Source organism: Nyctereutes procyonoides, unplaced genomic scaffold, assembly GCF_905146905.1.
Source record: "Nyctereutes procyonoides isolate TBG_1078 unplaced genomic scaffold, NYPRO_anot_genome, whole genome shotgun sequence".
Classification (NCBI taxonomy): domain Eukaryota; kingdom Metazoa; phylum Chordata; class Mammalia; order Carnivora; family Canidae; genus Nyctereutes; species Nyctereutes procyonoides.
In genome coordinates this window covers 9,932,525-9,945,785 of record NW_026575135.1, presented here as the reverse complement: position 1 = coordinate 9,945,785, position 13,261 = coordinate 9,932,525, and the positions used below count along the sequence as shown (strand labels likewise).

Genomic DNA, 13,261 nt, shown 5'->3' with positions numbered 1-13,261 from the left:
GTGTGGTCCCCAAGTGCTCCCTCAGGGGTACAAGCCAGAGGTTCCTGCTGCCCTGCCATCTGCCCCGTGTCTCCTCTCTCGGAAGGGTTCAGGGATTCTGCTCCCTAAAATGTCTGCTGGCACCTCCAGCCTGGAGAGAGGGAAAGTGCTCCCTGGGGGGCCTCCCAGAAAATGTAAAGGAATCCAAACAGGAGTGAGCTAGAAAAAGAAAGGATCCAAGGTCAGGGGAGACATTCAAGGTCAGGGGAGACATTCAAAACCAACGTCAAAGGGATGCCTGGGTGGCTCAACGGTTGAGCGCCTGCCTTCAGCCCAGGCGTGATGCTGGAGTCCCGGGATTGAGTCCCTGCATGGAGCCTGCTTCTCTCTCTGCCTGTGTCTCTGCCTCTCTGTGTGTGTGTCTCTCATGAATAAATAAATAAAATATTTCAAAAAAACAAAACCAACATCAAGGAGAGGCACCTGGGCGGCTCATTCGGTTAAGCATCCAACTCTTGATTTTGGCTTAGGTCATGATCTCAGGGTCATGAAATTGAGCCCTGTGTTAGAGCTCCACGCTGGAGCCTGCCTAGGATTCTCTCTCTCCTTCTGCCCCTCCTCCTCCTTTCTCTCTCTCTCTCTCTCTCTCTCTCTCTCTCTAAAACAAAAAGTCAAGGAGCTAATGAAGAAACAGGAGTTAGACAAAAAAGAAAAAGACATTCTTCCATCAAATCTACTGAAAATTTTCCAGAGATGAGGAATTTGGACCTTTTCAAAGAAGCAACAACCAATAAAAAATACAGGATGCTTGGGCTCACTGGCAGGGCTTGAGCGAGGAGCAGGAATCTTGGATGTATTATTTCAAGCCTCAGTGCCTTTGCATATGCTGACCTGGCCACCAGGAAAGGTGTTCTCCCATTTGTCTTCAGAGCCCAACTTTTTCTCTTGAGATTTTTCTGGTTGCCCGTTTCTCCCACTCAGCCCCCACACCTTAGACTTTTCTGGGGGGCTTACTGATAAAGTTCTCTATGGCACTCGTTTCCACCCCAGCTTCTTGAGGGCAAAGAACCCGTTGTATTGTTCTGTGTGCCCTAAGTCAAATGTTTCAAATAATGCCAGTTCCCTGTACCAAGTGCACCTCAGGGTAACCAAATGTTGAGGATGCCATCAACAAAATCCAGAAAGTGAGAAACTATTACAGGGCAAATCAACAAATATATGAGCAAAAAAAAAAAAAAAAAGGTGGGGAAAGGGGAAAATTCTAGATTAAGAGCTTTAAATTGTTGGGTGGGGAAAATGGGGAGATGTCAGTTAGAGGACACAAACTTTCAGTTAGAAGATGAACAAGTTCCGGGGATCTCATATACAGCAACGATGACTATAGTTGATCACAATGTAAAATACACTTGAAATTTGCTAAAACGGTGGATTTCAAAACTTTACTAAGATACACATGACTGTAACTGGTAAGGCAATGGGTGTGTTCATTAACTTGATGCACAGTAATAGGTTTTGCAATTTATAACTTTTATCAAATCACCAAGCTTTACGCTCCAAATGCTCCAAATGTATATGATCTTTACTGGTCAACTATACTTCAAGAAGCGAGGGAAAAATATTCCTAAAAATTTTTTCTTAAAGCTCTAGATAGAATAGCAACCAAATGCAATGAAAAGACCTTGCTGACAACCAAACAGGAAAATCTGAACACTGCCTCAATATCTTGATACCAAACTTTTTTTTTTTTTAGGCGTTTTACCAGTATAGTCGATCTATTTATAAAAACATAGCCCTTGTCTTTTAGAGACGTGTGCTACAGCACAAGTTTGAAATTACACGTTTGGAATATGTTTTAAAATCACTGGGAAGGAGCAGGGGTGAGGATAAGATGAACAAGAGTGGCCATATGGACAGGTGAGGAAGCCTGATGATGGGTACGTGGGGGTCATTATGCTCATTATGTGGTGTGTACATGGGGTTCTCTCTATTTTTGACTACGCCTAGACATGTCGATGGTAAAAACTGCAAAAAAAAAAAAAAAGGCAGAATTGAAGTAAAATCTGTAGATCCTACAACTCCTCACCAAACATCACCAGCAGCGACTGACTTCAAAATTCATGCACAGTAGGCAGCACGGGTGGCTCAGCGGTTTAGCACCTGCCTTCGGCCCAGGGCATGATCCTGGAGACCGGGGATCAAGTCCCACGTCAGGCTCCCTGCATGGAGCCTGCTTCTCCCTCTGCCTGTGTCTCTGCCTCTCTCTCTCTCCCTCTGTGTCTCTCATGAATAAATAAATAAAATATTTTTTTAAAAAAAGGGAAGGCCCGAAACTGCACAAAAATCCACAACCCAGATGATGGATAAACCAAAGGCGGTGTATACGTACATGGGAATACTACACAGCCTTCAAGAGGAATGGCATCCTGACGCACGCTACAACACAGATGAACCCCGAAGATACCACGCTGAGAGGAGTCAGACACAAAAAGGATAAACAGTGTACGGTTCCACGTACAGAAGGTATCTGGAGTTGCCCAAGTGGTAGAGACCGAACACGGGAGGGCGGTTGCCAGGGGCTGCGGGGAGGGGGGCAGTGAAGGAGAATTATCGTCCTATGGGTGCAGAGTTTGAGTTTGCAGAGAGGAAAACAATCTGGAGATAGAGGGTGATGACAGCTGTAAAACTACTACGTGGATGCACTCCACGCCACTGAACTGTCTACCCAAAAGTGTTCAAAACAGTACATTTTATGTCACTTCCACTGTATCGTAATAAAAAGAAAATCCCTAATTCAAAGGGGTTGCAGCTGAGCAAGCAGGTAGGCGGGCTAATGGAGAGGCACTATCACGCCCACCTCCACCTGCCTGGGCAGAGGTCAGGTACCACGGGGCTGAGAACAAGAGAAGAGAACCGCGCGGCTGGGCTGACAGATGCCAGCCCTGCAGGCCCCTGCGAGACCAGGCGGTCCACGTCCTCCCTGCGGGACAGTTCTACTCTGGGGACCGAGCTCAGGCCTGGGAGACAGGGAAGCTCCAGATGATCCCGCGGGTGGCACGGGACCCTGGGGATATCATCTTCCAGCCCTTAGCTTCACCAAGGAGATGCTGGGCACTCGGCCAGTGACAACTTTAGGGCAAAGAACCCCAGAAATGATAAAACAGAAGCCAAGTGCCAGGGACCCTGAAAGGCAAAGAGGTTCAAGAATGACAGGGTGGTCTATGGCATGACACTGTGACCCATCAAGTCACAGAGGAGTTCCAAGGAGCACACATTTCGATCCTGGAGGCTGAGCGTGCACAGCATGGGCTGGGGGCAGAGCGCTGGAAAATGAGTCAGAAAAACCTAGATTCCCTTCTGACTCTGCCACACTTCTTACCCGAGTGGCCCAAGGCCACATGCTCCCTGAGACCATATGTAAACGGATAATAATACCTTCCCACACGGCAGCAATTAAGGGAAGTGACACGGATTCTGCAAGCCTAGAGGGCAGGGTTGCCCAACACAGAAGACGGCAGGTGCTCTGCGTATCAACCACCAACCCCACGACAGGTAGAGACAGGTACTCCTCACGTCACACATACACATACATGCGCGTGCACACACACACACAAATTCAGGGGTGAATTTAATCTAGAATAATCACAAAAGAGGGCACCAAACTGATGAGTTTGTCAGGAAGGCTTGGATGGGAGAAAAAAAAAAAAAACCCTACACCATGTGTATGCACATGTCTATGAAAGCACACAGACTGGGGGGACCAGCTGCTATGCAGCAGGATGGGAATTTGTGATATGCTTTCCAGTGTGATAAGTTTAACATTGTTCTATTGAGCACTTTTTTTTTTAAAAGATTTTATTTATTTATTCATAGAGATGCAGAGAGAGAGAGAGAGAGAGAGAGAGAGAGGCAGAGACACAGGCAGAGGGAGAAGCAGGCTCCATGCAGGGAGCCTGACGTGGGACTCAATCCCGGGTCTCCAGGATCACGCCCTGGGCCAAGGCAGGCGCTAAACCGCTGAGCCACCCGGGCTGCCCCTATTGAGCACTTTTTAAAAATGTAGCCTACTTCTGACCTCAGTGTTGAAAACTCATGGCCATCAAACCAGAATGCACGCGGAGTAAGACTGTATTCGACGAACGTGACTGAAGATGTAAATCTGGGAGCACCTGGCTGGCTCAGTCGGAAGAGCGTGTGACTCTTGGCCTCTGGGTCGGGAGTCCAAGCTCCGCACTGGGTGTAGAGATTACTTAAATAAAGAGATATATTTTAAAAAGAAAAGAAAATAGGGGCACCTGGGTGGCTCAGTGGTTGAGCATCTGCCTTTGGCTCAGAGTGTGATCCCGGGGTCCTGGGATCGAGTCCTGCATCAGGCTCCCTGCATGGAGCCTGCTTCTCCCTCTGCCTGTGCCTCTGCCTCTTTTTCTGTGTCTCTCACGGATAAATAAATAATCTCTCTTTTTTTTTTTTTAAAGGAAGATGTAAATCTGATTTCTGGAAATCCCACCTGGCCTGCAAAGGAGGCTCAGAGGTCCCCATCCACCTCAGGGCTGCTGGGGCAGTCTCAGAACCTACTCACCACCCACCCGACCAATGCTCCATCCTGCCATCAGGGGGACTTTCTGGACCACAAATCTCCCCTGGCCAGTCGGAGCTTAAAGCTGGAGTCTACCAGCTTTAAAAAACACGGGCAAATTTTTTAACCTTGATTACTGAGCCCCGATTCTCCCCTCTACAAACCAGAGATAAGAGCAATAACACGATCAAAGTTTTTGTGAGAATTCAACAAGCCTATCCCTTAAGCACTTAGCACAGCACCAGGCACGCAGCAAATGCTCAGTAAGCCTCGGCTCTTATTAGCTTAAGACACGTATCTGCACTTGAAAGGTTCCCCACTTGCTCCTTTAAGATTCAGGGACACAGCCAGAGCTCATAATCCTCCCCTACTCCGTGGGGGTTTGGGGCTCCCCACCTCCAAGCATTTGCACCTGCTGTTTCCTCTGCCCTGACACCTTCTAACCAAATCTACAGCTGAACTCCTGGGCATCCTCTGGGACAACGTGATGTCACTTTGGGCATCAGACCATCGCCAGCTCCACCCCACAGTTCAGCTGCTCGCCCTCTGCGCTACTTTATGTGCAGCTTCAAGTTATGTATTTACCTGGTTTCCCCTTTGAGATTAGAATTCTCTCATCCCTCGTGTGGATCCCTCCCCAGTGCTCTACGCCGTGTAAGCGCTCAGTAAGCTCTTGTTGACTAGAGAAAATGCACCACAGGTAAACAAAAACATTCTGGAAAACAATTAGAAATAAGCCAGAAATTAAAATCCAGTGGGGCTAGTGAGATAAATCCAACTCTAGAGGGAAGCCAAAGAGGCTGCAGGAGGAGACTGGGAGGCGGGGGCGGTTAGGGCACAGGGGGCACACCTGGGAGGCTGTAAGGCTACTGCCCAGCTCTGGCTGGTAAGCAAAGCATGCACATCCCTGGCAGGTGAGAGAACAGTGACCGCCCCCAAGCAGGTGCTCAGCACAGAAGCCCCCAGATGTGAGAGAATTCTGTGGCCTCAGCAGCAGGACCAGAAGGCAGAGACACCGGTGGGGAGAGGCTCCAAGGACGGGGAGCTTGCTTCTCACTCAGGCAGGGGCAGTATAGGTGGACAGCTCCAGTGGCCAACCAGCACTGGGGGCACCCACCCCAGCTAAGGGTCGCTGGCAGTGTAAGGGGGGAAGGATGGCCAAGAGCCTCCACCCCCAAGAGACACAAACTCAGAGTCTGTGATCCCTATTCAACTGTGCTGAAGGGGTGGAGAGACTTTGATCAACCCATGCAAATTCATCATTCTGAGTACATAATTATATCTAAACACAAAAAGAAAAAACTACAGGTGGATATATACCACAATTTTCACAGTGGTCATCTCTGATGAAATTTTAGATGTTTTCACTTCTCCAGCTTCTCCACATTTATTTTCTAGCCTCTCTGCTTTAAGCATGTTCAAATGTGAAATGAAAGTAGGGGCCGAAGGCACACACTAACTTGGGAAAAAAACCAAAAAACCCAGCAAGATGAATCAGCAGTGGACCCCGCCTGCAGGCAGCTGCCACGGGCCAGAGAAGGAAGCCCGAGTGCCCACAGAACCGGGGCCCTGCTGAACAGAGCTCCAGGCAGAGCGGCGAAGGCCGGGTGCAGGCACTCAGGCAGTGGACAAGGATGAACACCTGTTTTGAGGACAAATTGTGGGTGGAGGATTTCTGTGGTTACCAAGTAGATTTTTTTTTTCCTAAGTCCCTATGCAGGAATCTCAGGGAAAATACTCCCTCCACACACACATACGCTGACCTTTTGCTATTTCAAAATTAAACAGACCTATGCCTTCATCCACAGCGGTGCACTAGGGACAGAATTCAATGAGATTATGCACGTGAAAGTGCTTAGCGAGTTAATATTTGTTCGGTCCTGGACCGGTGCAGGGTCATGTTACTGGCACGGGAAAGGCTGACAGACACCCCTTCCCCCCATCTTAACCCTGACAACCCACCAAGGGTGACACCACAGTGTGACAGGGGTCACCCCTGTATCCCACTGGGAACGATGTTCACCATTCATCTCTCTTCCTCCCAGACTCCCCACTGTTCCCCACTAGCCCTCCTTTAAAACAAAGTTATTATTTTTTTAAAATAAACTCAGCATGACCCAGGTAGGGGTTCAAAGTTCCCGGGGGGGTCTCATTCACAGGCTGGGATGGAGTGGGGGCGGGGGTCAGCACTGGAAGGCCACCTTGAGCCAATACCTCCATCCCCTCAGGGGCAGGACAAAGCCAGCCATCCAGAGGCCCAGGATGAGGCAAGGTGTCCACGGAAGCCAGAACCTTGGGAGAGGGTGGAAATGAGGAGCTGCTGGTCCCCTATTTTCCGGGGTGTCTTATATGGTTCCCCCATCTCTTCCCACAACTGAGGGTGAAGACCTCCCTGCCTCCAGGCTAGACTCCACTAGGCCTCACTCAACCCACTGCCCCTGCCAACTGCTCTGGTACTGTGCCCACTTCTCTAGGCCAGGCCCTCGTCACCCCTCGCCTGGGCCACTGCAACAGCACAACTGCCCCAGCCTCACTCTGCTGTGACAAAAACTCCCTAGGGCTCAGGGGTCATACTGTCAAGCCCTGGCTCAGAGCTGACCATTGCCTCCTGTGCCTACGCAGTTTTAATGCACAGCCTGGCTGCCCTCTGCTCTCAGGTCTACAGCCAGTGTTTTTCAAAAGGTGTGAAGGGACCCTGTTTATCAGAATCACCCAGGATAAGTATCCTGGTAAGAAGCCCAATTTCCTGATCCACTCAATCAGGAATTCTGGGGTGGACCCTGGGAATTGTAACTGGAGAGGAAATCCCAGAAGCACCCTGGAGTACACCGAAGTCAGAGAACCATTCTGCCGGAGTTCCCCATTGTTCGAGAAGATCTGTCCTACTACCAACTGCCAGGAATATATCCCATCCCCTTTCCATGGTCCTGTGTCAGGACTAGGGGGGCAGTCTACCGCTGATACTCCAAAGGCTAGGCAGTTGGGGTTTCCAGGGTAACCCATTCCAACTCTTCTCTGAGTGTAACGTCACTTTCTATCTATAGGCCTCAGTTTCCCATATACACCAAGGACGGGGTATATGCTGTTGAGGGTCCCTTTCAGCTGCAAAATAAAGCACACGATCTTTACATCCTACCAGTGCATTCCGCTCTTTCAGCGATTCTAGCTCTAAAACTCTAAGAACGTAGACACCTGGGTGGCTCAGCGGTTGAACATCTGCCTTTGGCTCAGGTCATGATCCTAGAGTCCCGGGATCAAGTCCCCCCATTAGGCTCCCGCAGGGAGCCTGCATCTTCCTCTGCCTGTGTCTCTGCCTCTATGTTTCTCTCATGAATAGAAAAAATCTTTAAAATAAGTAAATAAATCTCTAAGAACTTGCATTTGAGGTGGGGGGAGGGGTAACCCTTTCTCGTTTAAAGTGAAACAGGGCATTAGGGTGGCTCAGTCCCTTAAGCCTCTGCCTTCCACTGAGGTCATGATCTCAGGTCCTGGGACGGGGCCCCATCTGGCTCCTTGCTCAGCGGGGAGCCTACTTCTCCCTCTCCCTCTGCCCTCCTTCCCCGTGCTCGCTCTCTTTACAATAAATAAATAAGTAAATAAATAAATAAATAAATAAATAAAATCTTTAAAAAAAAGTGAAACTTTCAAAAAGCATGTCTCGTATCACATACCACTTCCAATTTTCACAAAATGAGATGTTTAGCCTTCCTGCCCCAGCTCTTTTTGGTTTGTTTTTAACATCCGTTGCTGGACATGCTTCCAAACCCTTCCCACAGGCCAGAGAGGAGGTGTGAGAATTGGGGGTGCAGCCACACCTTGAGCAACCCTTCAGTGCCCTGCTGTGCATGGGTACTGAAGCCTTTTAGACCATTCTAGTCGCATAACCCTCCCAACACCCCCATCTGAAGGACCAGAAAGTCGATGCTCAGACAGCCTGAGCCGCCCAAGGGTGCACAGCTGGCCTGCAAAGGCTCAGGCCCAATCTTCCGAGGCTCGCCCCGCCTGCACGGTAGCACAGGGAGTCTACGCTGAGTTCCGGATTCGGGGAGAGCCACTGCGCCACCCGCACTGCTCCAGGCCGACCGGCGTGCCCCCCGAGGCCTGGCGAGAGTGCTGCCCAGCCAGCCACGCGCACACATGGCCTCGCAGCCTTCCACGCGGAGCTGCTGGAAGACTGTGCACGCAGGGGAGGGGGAGACGGGGCTGAGCAACAGCCGCACGAGCAAAAGCGATGCCAGGGATTTAGTCAACAGAGAGCTAATATGAGTCAACAGCGGGTGCCGCTGCCAAGCACACTAATGGGATCTTCAGCTGCATTAATAGAAGGAAGGTGTCTAGGGTAGGCCGAGGGAGCCCTGCCCGGCCCCGACCAGGCCACACCCGAGGGCTGGGCCGGGCAGGGGCGCAGCCCCGGCCAAAGCGGGGCCGGGCTTTCCGCAGAGGAGTGGCTCAGGGCGCCTCTGGGGGCTGTAGGGCGAGCCAGGGATTCCCCTGCAAGCGGGGTTTGTAGCCCATCGGAGGCTGCACGTTACAGACGGGTTGTTTTTAGAAGATCCTGTTGTTCACGTTTTTCTCAAAGGTTGAGAAACCACAGCGAAGGTTAAAACCGGGCAGGCCCGCGAGGGGAGGCGGCCCACCGGCAGGCAAGGAGGCTCCAGGCCCCGCCAGGGAACCGCTGAAGACGCCTACGGTCGCTTCGTCCTTTCTGTCCTACGCCAACGGGCCACGGGTTAGCTAAGGAGCGGACCTGGTACGACGAGGCTTCTGAAAATGCACAAGGGACCCCGGGTTTGAGATCCTATAACCTCAAGTGTGGAAGTCTCCAGGAGGCCCTCCTGACCCGCCCATCCCCCAGCAGCACCCCGGTCGGGTGAGCCCAGCCCCATCACTTAGCATCACTTAGAATAAAAAGCCTGTTTCTACCTGTGTTTCCCAAGAGCCTCCAGGCCACCCCTTGTTCCCCCCTGCGCCCACAGCACAGCGCCCCATAAAGGCTGACTGAGGACTGAGGCGCCCCGGGGCCTGGTCACCCTGAAGGTGCTGCTGTGCTCAATTTCAGACCCTGTGTTCAGATCAGGGCTGACACGATGGCTTATGACAAGGCACAGCCACCGTTAGCAGGCTGAGCAGAAGAATTCGCGGAGCTAACCCCGCCGGAGGGTTTTAATTACAAAGGAGCCGGGGTTAGCCTGGCAAGTGCCCTGAGTGCCTGCGGAAGTGACAGGGGACAGAGAATCCAGCTAAGGGCTATGGCAGCCAGAGGTAAATCCTGTCCGTGTGACAGGCAGCAACGCAACACCGGGGCCCAGGAGGCGGTAGAAATCCAGGGAAGCAGAAGGGGGGAACAATGACGAGAGGGGCTACATGCCCAACAGGCCGGCATTAGAAGTGAGCCCGGGGAAGGAGCACGCGAGCTGCAAATCCACCCGCGAATTCACTGGGAGCCGCCGCCCGGCGCTAACCTCGGACTCTGAGAATTAATTAAGGAACCACAACTCTGATCTGGGAAGGCGAGCCCAGGAGCCCGTGGGACGCAGTTCTGATATCTAATAAATCTTTAAATCGATGAGCCGTGCTCACTGGTGATTTTTAGCATTGTCCCCCCCGAGGGCTCCCACGACAAAAGCGTGTGTCGTGTCTTCGGACAGGGCGTGTGTGTGCACAGGTGCGGGCATCTGTGGAAATAAGATGCGAGGTTCTCGGGATCGCCTCTTAGAGCATCAAGAAATCTGCCACCGTAAGAAATCCGGGGGAAATCTTTTGTCAAGCGACCTTTGGTAAAGCGCAGAAACCTTTCCGGATGTAAAGGGCCCCGCCCCCACGCCCAGGGAGGGCTCCAGCGGCCACCCAGGTCAGCCCTCGGCCCCATCCCAGCCTGATCCTCGGCGCACCTGTCTGGGTTTACCCACCACGCATGCACTTGACTCAGTTTGCGTTTGTCATCCCAGAAACACCCCTTAAGCCCTGTCGCACGAATCCGACAGAAGCAATATGTTTTCTAAACGCACCATCCCTGGGGAACAGCCGAGAAAATCCTCAAGGAGCCCCGACAAAGTTCTGGGGGGGGGGGGAGCATTCCTTCCCCCGATCCGAGACGCAGAATGCGCCACATCCTCTCCACACAGCAGCTGCCCACCTCTCCGATCCTCCTGGCTCCCCGGCCTCCCCCTCCGAGCCGGAGACGCGCTGGGGAGCCTCAGTCGTGGGGAGGAGGAACATTTTCAGGCTATTTTAAAGACAACAGCTCTAAGCACAGGAACGCCGGCTCCTTCTGCGTGAATAAAAAGGCCCCACAAGGGTATGATCATAACAAAATGATGTTCTCCGGAGAGCGCGCTAGGAGGCACAGATATAAAAATGGCCCTCGGCTGAAACTGCCTCAAAATCAAGACCTAAGGCAGCATTAAAGTGCAGGCCAAGCAGGCTCTGACCTTCCCATCTAAAAGCCTCATGGGTTCCTAGGTCCCTCGGGAAGTCTCAAGAAGGTCCCCCACGCGGGAAGGCCTACACGGTTCCTCTGGAAGTCTGGGTATGCGCTTTTTTTTTTTTTTTTTTTTGCGCGTGAAATCCTCGGAATGATCTGTGACATTTCATCGAAAAGCTCGATCGGGGCTGTGTCCTCAGTCACACCCAGAGATTCCCCAAGGCACCGTCTGCCGCAGCGCCGGGTGCCCAGCAGGCGCCCCATTTGATTCGATTCGATCACATCTGGCCCCTCCGGGCCGCAGAGCAGGGCGCCCCGGCGGAGACGGCAGCGCCAGCCCAGCTCAGGGCTGCGGGGGGGGGGGGGGGGGGGCGGGGTGCAGCCACCTGTGGGCGGGGGCCCGGACCCCGCGCCGCAGCCCCGGGGTCCCCCCGCCGCCCCCCCACGCACGGTGCGGGGGGTGGGAAGGGGCGAGCTGGGCGCGCCAGGCCGGAGGGCGCCCCAGGGCCGGCTCCCGGCGCCCCAGCAGAGGGCTGCGCTGGTGCAAAGTTGGCGAGGCCGGAGTTAGCTCCCAAGTCACCCAGCCCCCTGCGAGGCGGAGGGCTGAGGGGCTCTCCCGGCTGGGGATGGGGCGGGGGCCGGCACCGAGAAGGGGCCGGGAGAGAAAAGGTCCCCGGATCCCCTCCCAAACTTGGGGCACCTGCTGGGCAGCGGGGGAGGGGCTTCTCCCCCCGCCGTCTCCACGAGGCCTGGTGACGACTCTGCGGGGGCAAGCAGGCCCCCCGGGGCACCCCGCATTGCTCTGGGATTGCCTAACCCACTGCGCGGCACCAAGAGGGCCCCGCTGCGATCTGGGGGGGGGGGGCGGGGGGCGGGGGGCGGAAGGGGAGCACCGGCCACCGCGCCAGGGGGCGGGGACTCGGGGAGAGGGGACCCGGCGAGCGGGGGAGGGCGCGAGGCCCAGAGCACCAGGCGGCAGCCGGGGAAGGCGCGCGCCCCGGCGGCGCAAGGTCCCACGGAGGGGTCCGGAGGGAACCCGGGGAGGGGGAGGGGGAGGGGAGGGGGAGGGGGAAGGGGGGGAGGGCCCCCGGGGAGGTGCAGGCGGGGCGCCCGGAGGGGCACACGGGGGGGCGGGCCCGGGGGTGGCAGCGCCGCGGTCACTCACCGGCAGGTCCACGCTCACTTCGGTCCCGTCGAGCAGGAAGACGCGGCAGTACAGGGTGGCCTTGGCGGCGCCGGCGGCGGAGATGTGCACGGCCGCGCCGCCCGTGAGCAGGGGCCCGCCGCCCGCCGGGAACACGCTCCCCCCCGGCGCGGCGGGCAGCGTGGAGGAGGAGGCGGCGGCGGCGGCGGCGGCGGCGGCGGCGGCCGGGCCCCCCCGCGGGCCCCCGTCGCGCTCGTCCCCCAGCCCGGCGGCCCCGCGCCCCGCCGCGCCCCGCGCGTAGCGCTGCATGGAGCGGCGGCCAAAGGTCCGGCGCAGGAACCGCAGCATCCTGGCCGGGGGCGCCCCCTGCCTCCGCCCCCTGCGCCGCCGCGCCGCCGCCCGGGAGCGCCCCGCGCCGCCGTCAGTGCCCGCGGCCGCCTGCGCCGCCTCCCGGCGCCCGCGGCCCGGGGCTCGCTCCCGCCGAGGCCGAGGCCGCGCTCCGGCTGCCCGCGGGGCGCGCCCGCCCGGGCCAGCGCCGGCCGCCAGGGGCCGCGGGCGGGAGGGAGGGCGCGCTCGGGGCGGCCCCGGGGCCGTCCCGCCGCCGCCGCTGCCGCCGCCGCCGCCGCCGCCGCCGCCGCGCGCTCCCCGGGCCGCCGGCCTGAGTTCCCGGCGCAGGGGCCGCTCCCGACGGCGGGCGGCGGGGCCCGGAGCTGCGGGGCGCGGGGGCGCGGGCTGCGGGGGCGCGGGGCGCGGGGGCGCGGGCTGCGGGGGGCGCGGGGGGCGCGGGCTGCGGGCTGCTCCCGCGCGGCGCGCCGGCCGAGGGCCAGCCGAGCAGGGCGCCTGCGTGCTCCCGGCGCGCTCGCTCCCACTCGCCGCGCCGCGCCCGGGGCCCGAGGAGGCCCCGCCGAGCGCCGGCTCCCGAGGCGCCTTTTCCTGCGCCCGCGGCCCCCGCCTCCCACCTGGGAGGCTGCACCTCCAGCCGCCGCCGCCGCCGCCGCCGCCGCCGCCGCCGCCGCCGCCGGGACTGCAGCACGCCCTCCTCCCTCGGGGCTGCGCCGGGTACTTGCAAACCGGGGCTGTGCTGCCCCCTGCCGGCCCGGGCGCCCCCTGCTGCTGTAGGTGTGCTCACGTGTGTGCACGT

General features: G+C 56.4%; 1 protein-coding gene across 4 annotated transcripts in view; it reads right to left on the bottom strand.

The window, feature by feature from the left end:
• The window catches only part of EPB41L4B (erythrocyte membrane protein band 4.1 like 4B), a 129,374-nt gene extending 116,826 nt beyond the window's left edge, over positions 1–12,548 (bottom strand). For 2 of the 4 annotated variants that reach the window (XM_055301965.1, XM_055301966.1), the window contains exon 1: positions 12,142–12,548. In XM_055301965.1, the coding sequence (XP_055157940.1) occupies positions 12,142–12,468 (327 nt within the window). In that variant the 5' untranslated portion in view covers positions 12,469–12,548. The remainder of the gene's footprint in view (positions 1–12,141) is intronic. The other 2 variants (XM_055301967.1, XM_055301969.1) reach the window with 2 other exon arrangements.
• Between the last annotated feature and the right edge of the window lie 713 nt (positions 12,549–13,261).